The sequence below is a fragment of the Halichoerus grypus genome, chromosome 2 (assembly GCF_964656455.1).
Source record: "Halichoerus grypus chromosome 2, mHalGry1.hap1.1, whole genome shotgun sequence".
Lineage (NCBI taxonomy): Eukaryota > Metazoa > Chordata > Mammalia > Carnivora > Phocidae > Halichoerus > Halichoerus grypus.
Window position 1 is genome coordinate 205793298 of NC_135713.1, and position 13195 is coordinate 205806492.

Below are 13195 nucleotides of genomic sequence, written 5' to 3' on the forward strand. Positions count from 1 at the left end.
TACTAAGAAAAACAAAACAAAACAAAAAAACACACTTAAAACACCAAAAGTCAGGGGAAAAAAAAGACTGATAAATATAACCGCATAAAAATAAAAAAATTCTGTGGCGCCTGGGGGCTCAGTCGTTAAGCGTCTGCCTTTGGCTCAGGTCATGATCCCAGCGTCCTGGGATCGAGCCCCACATCGGGCTCCCTGCTCTGCGGGAAGCCTGCTTCTCCCTCTCCCACTCCCCCTCCTTGTGTTCCCTCTCTCACTGTGTCTCTCTCTGTCAAATAAATAAATCTTTAAAAAAAAAATCAAAAACTTCTGCAAGAAAAAAATATGCCACAAAGTCAAAAGACAACAAACTGGAGTCAAGGGCCGGGAGGACATGACAAATGAGGTTAAGTGCCTTCTGAATAAAGACTCACCAGGCAATAGGAAAAATGTCAGTATCCTAAGAGCCAAGTGGGTAGAGACACCAATGGGCAATTCACAAGCAAGATAAAAGCAACAGAGTTGAGATGATCAGTATTTTAATCTGAGAGATGCAAGTTAAAACAAGCACGTGCTGTTCTGCATTCTCACAGAGGCAGAGATCAAAACATCTGCGGTCGCTCAGTGTTGTGAGAAGACAAGAACTCTCAGGGCAGTCACCTGTTCAGGTTAACCAGGGAGACCTTTGACCCAGAGAATTTAGCAACCCAGAGAGCAACACAGCCTGCCTCCCTCCCATCTCTGGGGTGGCTCTTTCTTTGTCTGTGTGTTTTTCTCTCTCATTTTCCCTCCCCACTGTTTCACAAAATTGCTCCCAATTTTCTTGTCAATTACAATAATTGCGAGCTAACAGCTTACCCAATTCATAAAGACTGTAACTGGTAGAAATGAACAAAATTAATTTAACAACGGCTAATACTGATATAAGCCTCAGGGTTTTTTTTAGCTACTACGTTTAAATGTTAAACATTTGACTCCAGACAGGAACTTGGTACAAATAATGCAGAAGGATCAAAAGGGCAGAAGCTGTTATTGGTAAGATTTGATAGGGCCAAAAGCTGATCTATGAATTAAATATCTGTTACAAAATCTTACGGAAAAGGGGGAGTGTTTAATGAGCCCAGACTTAATACATATGTGTTCGACAGTGGCCACTCCTTGAACCCATCACGGGGACGTCAGAGCATCCTCAATCCCTCTTCCCACCGGTCTTTGCAAGCAATGGGAGAAACGCTAAGTGTGGGAAAGGGCCAGCGCGCGGCATGGGCCGCTCTGCGCATCGCGAGTAGCTGAGCCGCACGGCGGGAGGACTACAACTCCCAGCACGCCCCGCGCCGCCCAGCCTTCCCAGAAAGCCGCGGGCGGCGCGCTCTGCGGCAGCACGTTCCCGACATGCTCCGCGGCGGCAGCCAACCGCCGGATTTGAATCAGGTCGGCGCTCTGTGGCTGTGTCGGCGGGATGGGCGCTTCGTCGTTGCCCCCCGCCTGGCAGCTCTACCTCAAGGACCACCGCATCTCTACGTTCAAGAACTGGCCGTTCTTGGAGGGCTGCGCCTGCACCCCGGAGCGGGTGAGACCGCGCGGCCTCCCTGGGCCCCAGGCCCGCCCTTCCCCAGAGCCCTGACGCGGCCCCGGGGTGACCCCCTCCGGCTGTGGGCTTTCGGCCCCGTGAAACCCCTCCCTCTGTGGGTTCCCGAATCCCGAGCGACCCCTCCCCCTGTGGGCTCCCAGACCCCGGGGCGACCCCTCCCTCTGTGGGTTCCCGAATCCCGAGCGACCCCTCCCCCTGTGGGCTCCCAGACCCCGGGGCGACCCCTCCCTCTGTGGGTTCCCGAATCCCGAGCGACCCCTCCCTCTGTGGGCTCCCAGACCCCGGGGCGACCCCTCCCTCTGTGGGCTCCCAGACCCCGGGGCGACCCCTCCCTCTGTGGGCTCCCAGACCCCGGGGCGACCCCTCCCTCTGTGGGTTCCCGAATCCCGAGCGACCCCTCCCCCTGTGGGCTCCCAGACCCCGGGGCGACCCCTCCCTCTGTGGGCTTTCGGCCCGGGCGACTCCTCCAGCTGTGGGATGGCAGCCCCGGGAAACCCCTCCCTCTGTGGGCTCCCAGACCCCGGGGCGACCCCTCCCTCTGTGGGCTCCCAGACCCCGGGGCGACCCCTCCCTCTGTGGGCTTTCGGCCCCGGGCGACCCCTCCAGCTGTGGGATGGCAGCCCCGGGAAACCCCTCCCTCTGGGCTCCCGGGCCCCGGGGCGACCCCTCCCTCTGTGGGCTTTCGGCCCCGGGCGACCCCTCCAGCTGTGGGATGGCAGCCCCGGGAAACCCCTCCCTCTGGGCTCCCGGGCCCCGGGGCGACCCCTCCCTCTGTGGGCTTTCGGCCCGGGCGACCCCTCCAGCTGTGGGATGGCAGCCCCGGGAAACCCCTCCCTCTGGGCCCCCGGGCCCCGGGCCACCCCTCCGTCTGTGGGATCCCGGCCGGGGCCTGAGCCTCAGCTCTCCCTTGCAGATGGCCGAGGCCGGCTTTATCCACTGTCCCACTGAGAACGAGCCCGACTTGGCCCAGTGTTTCTTCTGCTTCAAGGAGCTGGAAGGCTGGGAGCCAGATGACGACCCTATGTGAGTCCCCCAGGCCAGCCTCGTGGGCTCCCAGGCTGCCCCGGCTGCATCCCCCGCTCCTGTTTTGAGCCGGGCCTGCGAAAACTATCTGAATTTCCAAGACACTTAGTGATGCAGCCGTGGCTTTCCGAGTTCGTTTTGTGCCCCAAACAGTTATTGCAGATGGATGAGTCTCTTTGTGTTGGTGCCCTGGTGGTGCTTTCAACCTTTCTAAACCCGATTTGGCCAGACGTCCTCCCGTGGATGCTGAGGAAAGGCTCATTCTTGCAGGACTGTCCTTGACGCCCTTCAGGTCTGGCCGAATTCAGGCGCAGATCCTGTGGTGACCGGGGGCGTCCAGGTGCTTTCCTTGCTGTGGGGTCTTCCCATCTAAAGCGTCATTGAGCTGTCACTCACACACCGGAGAAAATACTCTCTTAAATGGGACGCTTGTGTTGTTTCAGGTTTTGTCCTTTAAGGCATCTAGATTTGTTTTTGGTTGTGTTTTTTGTTTTTGTTTGTTTGTTTTTTTAATTCCGTGTGTATGTCCAGACCCTGACGGCTGTCTTTTTGTATGTGACACCACTTTCTTTTCTCATCTTTTTTCCCCTGTCAGACCCGATTGCTGCCGTATGTTAATATTTTCCTATAGAGAATCACCCAAGTTGTCTCTTCTTGGCCAGAAGAGAGTTGTTGTTTTCTCTAACATGTTTGCTCTTATGACCCATTTTTTTTTAAAAGATTTTATTTATTTACTTGACAGAGAGGGAGAGAGCACAAGCAGGGGGAGCGGCAGGCAGAGGGAGAGGGAGAAGCAGGCTTCCTGCTGAGCAGGGAGCCCGATGCGGGGCTCGATCCCAGGACTCTGGAATCATGACCTGAGCCGAAGGCAGACGCCTAACGACTGAGCCACCCGGGCGCCCCCCTTATGACCCATTCTTGACTAGGATGGCATGGTGCTCATACCGGGGATCACTGGGAAAGTACCCGCTGTATTCTTGGGAGTGAATTTCTACGTGCTAGGATATTTTCAGATGGTAGTTCCTATGGGCTGTCCTTTTGGACTCTGTATGGCTGTGTGTTCATTCCAGTACTGCTCTGCTCCCACTGCTGTCCGCTATTTGCAGGGATAATTCCCAATGCAGAGAATGAGGCTGGGGAGTTCACTGGAGAAGCCTGGCCAGCGATGCCCTTACTGGGACCCAGCAAACAGATTCTGTAACAGTTCCAGTGAAATGAGATTACTTCAGACAGCTCCTTCCTTGAGGATTTTAGAGGGATTGAAGTGTGCTGCCCCTGCACTTACATACCACGTGACATGTTTCCTGCTAATTGCTGAAGGACTCCAGATAAAATACATCAGCCCCAAGCATGGTGGGGAGACGTCCGGAGAGAGGGCAGGGGGCAGAGATGGGCTGTGTGGGAGTGTGCCCTGGGACCCAGCACGGGTTCTGTGTGCTTCACGAAGCAGAGGGAGGCATGTTTGTGAGCCAGGGTGCTGGGTGTTGCTGACAAACTGTTGTTTTTCTCCCTTTACCTGACTTTTCTCTGTTGACATGCTCCTGCATTGATTTTTCTAGAGAGGAGCATAAAAAGCATTCATCTGGTTGTGCTTTCCTTTCTGTAAAGAAGCAGTTTGAAGAACTAACCCTCAGTGAATTTTTGAAACTGGACAAAGAAAGAGCCAAGAACAAAATCGTATGTATTATCGGGAGAAAGAACCAAGGGCAAACCCTGTTGAGCTTCTGGAGCACTGAGTTCCCCGCCCCTTGTACTGGAGGGGCTTAGTTTTCCTCAGTACGCATTTTTAAGCCCCTCAGATGGATATGTGAGGATATAAAGGACAGAAAAGCGTCTGTCCTGGAATGTGGTCTTGGGGTTGTGCAGTCAGAGAAAAACGTGTTCCCTCCTGGAGGACGTGTTTAGTGTGAGGTACCTCTGGTGGTGGAGCGGTGATGGTTAGGCTGGTGCCCAGCCTTCAGTGACAGTCTGTGTGGGAGGCCATTGACATAGTGTGTGTTCATGTGTGAGCGTGGTGGGGACAGAGGGTTTGGGGGCACATAGTAACATATCGGGGAAAGGGCATTATGGGTATTGGGAAAAAGAGGCACAGTCCAGCTGGACCTTGGGATTTCTGCAGGTGAACTTTGACTTGTGGACAGGCATCCTGGGTTATCGGGAGAGAGGAGGGGTGAGGCTGTGGGTCCACAACGAGGTGGGTACCAAGCAGCCTGGGCTGTAGAGAAAATCAGGGCTCCCAGTTAAATCTGAATTTCAGGTACATGGGGAATAATTTATTAGTATAGCTCACGTTTTGTATGGATGTATACTAAAAAAGTTACTCGTTTTTATGAAGTTCAAATTTAGCTGGACATCCTCTATTTTTATTTGTTAAGTGTGGCAGTGTTACAGAGAATAAATGTTTGGGTGTTTAATATCATTGTAGCAAAGCACTGGGCTGGGAGTTGACATCCTAGTTCTGCCCCTGCCATTCGTGGGCTCTGTGAGTTTAGGCCAGTCTTGGTTGCATGTGGAGGGCGGATCCCCGTGGTTTCTGAGATCCTTTTCTGGTTGAAAATTTATGTTCTTTTTGAGATGATTATGAAATAGTTCTGTCTAATACAGTATAAACACTGAAGACCAAATTTTTTGTTAGGATAGGGGAAGAAATTGGCGGTCAGTATAGCGAGTTGTGGAAGAGCGTTTACGGAATGGGGGCCTGGGGGACTGCAGTGTTGGAAGCACGAAGTGGGCCAGGGAGAGCCTTCTAGGTCAGGCGTCAGCACACCCTCTGTGAAGTGCCACAGATAGTAAATATTTTAGCCTTCATGAGCCTCATGGTTTAGGTATTTTTTTTTTTTTTTCGCTTTTCACATTTTATTGGCTCAGGGGAGGGGCCTCCTCCATGTCACCGGGGGTGCTCACAAGTTCTTCAGCCACTCCAAGCTTGGGCCCTGGGGGTCCTGGGGGTGGCTGGGCACATCGGGCATGTTCCCATCATCTCGGAGGGGCACTGGATAGTTGTAGGGTGTGGCCTGGTTGATCATGGTGGCGTATTTGGTGAAGGGGCTGAGGGTGGGCAGAATTAGAGCAAGGCCCCCGATGGTGAAGGACGCGACCAGCACCGGCTCCTTGGCCCAGGCATCCTTGAGGAAGGTGGCGAGTCTCCCGGCCATCTTGGTCGCGGCGGAGGCGGTGGCTGCGGCCTAGGTATTTTTTTTTTTTTAAGATTTTATTTATTTATTTGAGAGAGAGAGCGTGAGCAGAGGGAAGGGGCAGAGGGAGAAGGAGAAGCAGACTCCCTGCTGAGCAGGGAGTCCGATGCGGGACTCGATCCCAGGACCCTGGGATCATGACCCAAGCCGAAGGCAGACACTCAACCGACTGAGCCACCCAGGTGCCCTCTGTTAGATATTATTCTTTGGGGTTTTTTTTGTTTTCACAACTGTTTAAAAATGTGAAAACCATTCGTAGCCCAATGTATGAAAATAGACCATATGTCCCACAGGCCACAGTTTACCAAGCCCATTCTAGGTGAGAGACCAGCCTGTTTACTTAGGGGACAGTCATGAGAAAGCTGTGCCCCAGCGAGCAGGAGGAAGATTAATGTGTAGCCCAGGGAGAGGCTGAAACCAAACTGTAGAGCGCTGAAAAAGACAAAGGATGTTAGGTGGTTGTAACAAAGAGGAAACGTGGTTGTGACAGCACAGCTCCAAGACAGTGAGTGACCCAGTGCTCCAAGGCCCCTTGGTCTGATAGGCAGAGTCAGGTGGCCTATGGGGAGAAGGGACTCACTGAAGCAGGAAGCCCACCAGGAGACGCTCGGTCACCAGGTCGCCATCATCTTCGGGAACAGCGGTGGGGCCACACCAGACCAGGGTGAACAGGCAAGAAGGGAGAAAAGTGGGGGATAGGAAGAAAATGTTTTGCTTTCATTGTACAGCTGTTTCTGTTCTCCCCAAGTCAGAATACAGGATACGTTATTTTTTTCTAAAGATTCTTATTTAAGGGCGCCTGGGTGGCTTAGTCGTTAAGCGTCTGCCTTCGGCTCAGGTCATGATCCCAGGGTCCTGGGATCGAGCCCCGCATCAGGCTTCCTGCTCAGTGAGCCTGCTTCTCCCTCTCCCTCTGCCTGCTGCTCCCCCTGCTTGTGCTCTCTCTCTCTTTCAAATAAATAAATAAAATCTTAAAAAAAAAAAAAAATTCTTATTTATTTGAGAGAGAGAGAGTGTGCAATCCAGCACCAGCAGGGGGAGGGGCAGAGGGAGAAGCAGACTCCCCACTGAGCAGGGAGCTGAATGTGGGGCTCGATCCCGGGACCCCAGGATCATGACCTGAGCTGAAGGTAGACATTTAACCGACTGAGCCACCCAGGCATCCCAGAATACAGGATACTTTAAAACGATGCCTTTGTTTCTATTACTTTGTTTAATTACAAAACAAACAATATAAGCTTCCACAAGGAAGAATCAAAAGCTCCACCTCTATGCTAAGGGTGACCACCATGGACTGTTTATTGTGTCTCCTTCCAGATAATTTTTAAATTTCCGTATTTTATAGAAGAATAAAAAGTGTAAGCTGTTCATACTTTCCTTAATTGGTTTATACAACTTAAACAACAGGGAAGTTTTTGTAAGCCCGTGGCTCTCAACTATACTGTTACGATGTTGTAGAGCTATGCTCTCCCCCTCCGTGGCCATCAGCCACGAGTGGCTTTTATGATGAAGATTCTGTAGAGTGCAGATTTGCGTGCTCCGGTCACACAGAGAGCATCTTACGTGCCCAGTGGCTGCGCATGTCCGGTTGCTGCTGTGCTGCGCCCCGCAGATAATGGAATAGTTCTGTCATTGCAAAAGGTTCTGTTGGACATGCTGTTCTAGAGTACCAGCTGATTGTGAGATTTGCTGCAAATAATTTATCACTAGTATGTAAGTCAGGTCCCCTCGTGTGCCCATGCACTTGCCCATGTGAGTGGATGGTCATGTCTGGGAACCGGCATAACCAGAGGTCTGTCTGCTTCGCCCTGGAGCCCCATGGGCAGTCTAGGGCACCTCACTCCTGGGGGTGGGCTGGCACACAAACCTTGTCTGTTCGGTAGGGGTAAATAAGGTCGGGGCCTGGTATTTTAAACTATTAAGTTAGCTATGTGATTGCATATGTAGTTTAAGGTAGTCGTTTATTGGACATTCGTTAAAAAGAACAAGATGAAATAATTGTGTTGGGTGTGCAGATACTGGAGACAAGGAACAGGTGTTTGCTGTGATGCTGTGGGTTTCTGAGGCCCCAGACTTACGTGGGAGGTGCTGCTGCTAGTCCGTGTGACAGGATCGCTGATGGAGCAGCCCACCTGGGGCCCTGGGGTGTCCCTGCTGGACAGCCGGCCTTTTAGGGGTCTAACCTGGGAGCGCGCTGCCCGCTCTGTGGCTCTTCTTGGGGCTGCAGCGCTACCTCTGCCTTTTGAGAAAACAAAGTAAATTAGAACCAGCTAGAAAACAAATCAGTTCAGGGGCTGAACTTAATATGGGAGCAAGCAGAGAAACCTCTGTCAGACTTGAGTTTGTAGACACTAGCAATGAGGCTAAAATGAAGCTCGAGAGGAAGGAAGAAGAGTCCTAAGCTCCAGATGGCAAACTTTTGCTCAGTGCGTTTTATGGTTTGTTTGTTTTTTAAAGATTTTATTTATTTATTTGAGAGAGAGAGCACATGAGAGCGGGGAGGGTCAGAGGGAGAAGCTGAGCAGGGAGCCTGATGCGGGACTCGATCCCGGGACTCCAGGATCATGACCTCAGCCAAAGGCAGTCGCTTAACCAACTGAGCCACCCGGGCGCCCCTTTTTATTATTATTATTATTATTATTATTTTAAGATTTTATTTATTCAACACAGAGATAGCGAGAGCAGGAACACAAGCAGGGGGAGCAGGAGAGGGAGAAGCAGGCTTCCCGCTGATCAGGGAGCCCAATGCGGGGCTCTATCCCAGGACCCTTGGATCATGACCGGAGCCGAAGGTAGATGCTTAATGACTGAGCTACACAGGCGTTTTATGTTTTTAATAGTTTCTGATTTTTTTTTAAAGATTTATTTATTTGTTTTAGAGAGAGAATGGGAGGGGCAGAGGAAGAGGGAGAATCCCAAGCAGAATCCTCACTGAGCATGGAACTGGACGAGGGGCTCAATCTCGTGACCCTGAGATCACGTCCTGAGCTGAAATTAAGAGTCAGATGCTTAACCAACTGAGCCACCCAGGTGGTGCCCCATGAGTTTCTGAGTTTTGCTTCAATCCGCCTTTATTAAGAAAACATAGGGGCGCCTGGGTGGCTCAGTCGGTTGAGCGTCTGGCTCTTGTTTTTGGCTCAGGTCATGATCTCACGGTTGTGGGATCAAGCCCCGAGTTGGGCTCTGTGCTCAGCTGAGAGTCTGCTTGGGATTTTCTTTCTCCCTCTCCCTCTGCCCCTCCTCCTGCATGCGTGTGTGCACGCTCTTTCTAAAATAAATAAATCTTTAAAAAAATGTATAAATTGGAGTTGTTGAACCTCCATGTTGTGGTGGTTAAATTACAGCCTGTGTACATTGGGGCTTATTTAATTTTAGACTTTTTTGAAAGAGAAGAAAAAAGTAAATAAAAAATATATTTTAAAAGGCCATGGTCAGGGCCCCTGGCTGGCTCAGTCGGTGGAGCATGCAACTCTTGATCTCATGGTTGTGAGTTCAAGCCCCACGGCGGGTGTACAGATTACTTAAAAAAAAAAAGAAAAAGTACAGTCATCTTTCCATATCTGTAAAGACGAGGCTCTCGAGCTGCAGAGTTGTCCGTTACAGGGCACACCCTTAACTGTCAGTTGCTGTGTTCTTTTTTTCGTGTCAATTTCTTATTTTTTAAATTAATTTTTCTTTCTTTTTTTTTTCTTTTTTTTTTTTCAAGATTGTATTTATTTGCGAGAGAGAGAATGAGAAACAGAGAGCATGAGAGGGAGGAGCGGACTCCCTGCTGAGCAGGGAGCCTGATGTGGGACTCGATCCCAGGACTCCAGGATCATGACCTGAGCCGAAGGCAGTCGCTTAACCAACTGAGCCACCCAGGCGCCCATTAATTTTTCTTTTAATTAATAATTTTAAGTAAGCCTTATACATGGCGGCAAAATTAAGATACACAAACATACATAATGAAAAGTAATTTTTTAAAGTTAGCCTCTAATTAGAAAACAAATTTAGCCTGATAAAGGCCTGTTAGCTTTTTAGTGTGTCAGAGAAATCAAGGAGAACACACATGAGGGTAGGGAGAGAGGTTCTTGGATCTGCTAACGCGATCCGGCATTTGTCCTTCTGGAGAGAGCGTTGGGCAGAATGAACAGGTCAGAAGGTAGGTTCAGGGAGCCCCGGGAAGCAAAAGAATCTTCTATTTCAGGAGAAAGCTGAGGCTCGGCAGTGTCTCTACATGGACAAGAGGGGGGCTCTGGACTTGAACTGGGGGAGCTTCAGAAGCAGTGTGGGCGGTGGTTGAGAGCAGGACTGTGCCACAGACTAGCTAGCTGGGCCACCTGGACACCACTCTGGGCCTTGGTTTCCTCACTGTGGAATGCAGACCGTGGTGGCATCTGCCTCACAGGGACGCCGAGCAATAAAGCCGTTCGTGTGTGTAAAGCAGGTGAAATGGTGTTTGGGACACACAAACATTGCAGAAGTGTCTTCTTTTATCATTATTAGGATGTAGCTGAAGTGGGAGGCCCTTGAGTTGAGTCAGGATATTCACCCCAAATAGCTGGGGGTCTCCACCCTAGCACAGCACCCGATTTATTTAGGTGCTCAATAGATGTTGCCTTGTTTTTTCCATGTTGATCTTGTCTACAGGGTGTGATTGGGAAGCTCTCGTTCAGTTTCATGCACCTATTCTTTATTTCCAGGCAAAGGAAACCAACAGTAAGCAGAAAGAATTCGAAGAGGCGGCAAAGAGAGTGCGCAGTGCCATCGAGCAGCTGACTGCGGTGGAGTGAGGCCTCTGCCGAGCGCACTGCTCCCCGGCCTGACCCTTTCCCAGCGCCTCAGGGAAGGAGAACGTCCACGATTTGAAATTAGAATATTTAAGCTATACTTTTGGTTTTTTCTTGAAAGTGGTGCCAGAGGCTGCTTCTGTTTGTGCAGCTGATGCTGCTAAGTCCAGTAACCGATTCTCTCATTTTTCTTTGGTAGTTTTTGCGCCATTGGTTCCTGGACTTGCTAGGGTGAGAAGGTGAGAAGCGTGTTCTCGTGGGCAGAGCCCTTCCACGGTGAAGCACCGGGGCTTCAGGTTGACGGCTCGCTGTGGAGCCTGAGATTTGATGCCTGAATGTAATCATAGGTCTGTTGTGACTGGACAAATAGAGAATTAAGGATACCATTTTAGATTTTATCTGTCTAATAATCTGAATTTATGGTGTGCATTTCTTGTGTTCCCGCTACTCTGTATTATCTCGCTGGGGTATCTACAAGTCCTGCGGCCGTCCTTCTACCCCGTCAGGTCTGTGGTGCTGCAGCCCTCCTTCCCTCCAGAGCAGATCACACAAAATGCCATCCCTGCCAGAGCCCTGAGCTGCTGTGTGTGGGAAGGGCCGTCCTTGCCTGTCTCGTCATCTTGGAATCTTCACAGGGAGAGCTAGCAGAAGCCAACCCCAGGCTGCCTCGGGCCCCCAGGTGTGCCAGAGCCCTTCCGGGACTGAAGCCCGAATGGCAGGGGGGTGGAGGAGGCCTGATGTCTTGACAGTAAAGCCAGCCTCTTGCTTGGAGGTCAGTTGAAGATCTGTCACCTCCGGCATGCACCACAGGCACATGGCAAGGTTGTGACATTTCTCTAAAACAGACAACGAGAAGGTCCTTAATGCCAGACGGTGCGTTTTCCAGAGGCCTGGCTCCCTGCTCTGAATGAGCTGTGACATGGATGGGGCAGGCAGGGCTGGGATGAGAGACCCATGGAAGGAATTCCTCGTCTTCCCGTTCCCAGTACTCTGCAGACTGCTACTTCCCTTTCGTGACGTGGGTTAGGTGGCTGATAAGGCACCTGTCTTTCTAATGTGAAGCCCCCTAAGGAGGACAGAGGGATCAGTTAATCTAAAAAGTGGATTGGAAATGCCTTTTGGAGGAAACTTTTTTATAGATAACTTGTTTATATTGTTTGCAGTCTTACAGGATCATAGATTTCCGTGATGTCAGTTAGAGCAGTGGTAATAAACCTGGCGGCTGGGGCCCCGCGCTTGTTGCCTCTGACCTGTGGTTTCCTTGTCTGTAACACGGGTCATACAACTGTACCACCTCAGCTGGTTTCTGTGTAGGTGCGCGGGGGGACTTGAGACAGAGTCCTCAGCTTCTCCTCAGGCTCTGCAATGTCGCTTTCTTATTTTGTTTGAATTATTACTTCACAGCACAGCACAAACTACAATTATAGTGAGCACAAAGCCATTCTAAGTCATTGGGGAAATCCGCGTGAGCCTTAGGTGGGTTTGGAGACAGGGGAGCAGGAAATAGCAGAAACCGTGGCTTATGAGCTTGCTGCAGCGTTAGCCCTCGGGAGCCGTCGGCACTCGCCCGTGGCACCCTCCCTGACAGCAAAGCAGCGGCCTGAATCCTTTTTAAATACTTAACTCCGAGCTCTGGGGACTTGGTGGGCTGCAGCGGGTGATCTGTCAGCCTCGGTTGGCTGTCTCTCCATTGCTGCTACGCCCCCGACCCCCCCCCCCGCCCGCGCTCATTGACATTCTCCCCGTTCCCTCCCCGAGGCCAGCTCACACAGGGCTGAAGCCTGGTGTTACAGTGATAGATCTTATTTCTCCCTCCGTGAAGAGAAGCCGCAGGGTGGATTGTTAACGGTCCTATTGGAGGTCATCTTGTCATTTCTGAAAAATAAAAACCATTTCATTTCAAACAAAGCTGCAGACCCTACTGGGTTTTTAAAATCTTGTCAGGTCTTTGTGGTGGTTCCTTAGCCACCTGCTGCTTCCCGCCCACACGGCTGTGGGGCAGGGATGAGCTCTGGCAGACGCAAAGCCAGCCCTGGGCTACAAGGCCCACTTGTGTGTGTCATCTGGACCCATTGCAGCTATAAACTGGCTATGCAAAGTCCATCTCAGACTTCTATTTTTCTGCCACATCCCAGTCAGAGAGGGAAGTATATTTTTCCCTGCAAGCTTGGAGAATAAATTATTTACTGCAGTGATTTCTGTTGGGGGGGAAGAAAGCTCTCCAGCCTCTGTACTCATCTAAGCTGCTTAATTTTGATATTTGTGCCAGTCTGTAAATGGATCCTTCACAGTAATAACGGGTCCTTACAAGCCGGCTTTGTAGAGAAGCTGGGCCTTTGCACAGTGGGCAGTGATGCGGTTCTTGGCTTCGTCAGGCTGTGCTGTGGAGTGAGACCCAGCTGGAGCTGACCCTCAGTCCATCTTACACTCCCCTTCTACAGAGGTATTTTCCAGAGGCCATATTTATCATTGGGCCTTAATGACTGTCCACTCGGAACACTAAATAGACCTCCATTAATCAAGCCACAAGCCTTTACCAAGGGCCAGAGCCTCAGGTTTTTTTTCAAATATGTGTCCCCTTTGGGGTTCTCCAAGTCTGGTGGGAGTCTGGAAAGGGCTGTGATGGGTGGTTATGGGCT

At 50.9% G+C, this 13195-nt stretch overlaps 2 protein-coding genes across 2 annotated transcripts; one reads left to right on the forward strand and one right to left on the reverse strand.

Moving 5' to 3' along the window:
- Positions 1-1369: 1369 nt before the first annotated feature.
- On the forward strand, positions 1370-10972 carry BIRC5 (baculoviral IAP repeat containing 5). The gene is made up of 4 exons (XM_036110512.2): positions 1370-1546; positions 2481-2590; positions 4150-4267; positions 10470-10972. Exons 1-4 carry the CDS (start codon positions 1436-1438, stop codon positions 10557-10559), a joined length of 429 nt encoding a protein of 142 aa, XP_035966405.1. The 5' UTR covers positions 1370-1435; the 3' UTR covers positions 10560-10972.
- LOC118547176 (NADH dehydrogenase [ubiquinone] 1 alpha subcomplex subunit 3) lies at positions 5419-5793 on the reverse strand. Its single transcript, XM_036110513.2, has one exon. The coding sequence runs from the start codon at positions 5743-5745 to the stop codon at positions 5491-5493; it is 255 nt and encodes an 84-aa protein (XP_035966406.1). The 5' UTR covers positions 5746-5793; the 3' UTR covers positions 5419-5490.
- Positions 10973-13195: the final 2223 nt, after the last annotated feature.

What these genes read in the sequence shown, in the direction of transcription:
- BIRC5 (XM_036110512.2), top strand. Translation starts at nt 1,436, where the DNA reads ATGGGCGCTTCGTCGTTGCCCCCCGCCTGGCAGCTCTACCTCAAGGAC. An exon ending in GCGCCTGCACCCCGGAGCGG is followed by an intron (nt 1,547 to 2,480) that starts GTGAGACCGCGC and finishes TCTCCCTTGCAG; the next exon opens with ATGGCCGAGGCCGGCTTTAT. An exon ending in GAGCCAGATGACGACCCTAT is followed by an intron (nt 2,591 to 4,149) that starts GTGAGTCCCCCA and finishes TGATTTTTCTAG; the next exon opens with AGAGGAGCATAAAAAGCATT.
- LOC118547176 (XM_036110513.2), bottom strand. Translation starts at nt 5,745, where the DNA reads ATGGCCGGGAGACTCGCCACCTTCCTCAAGGATGCCTGGGCCAAGGAG.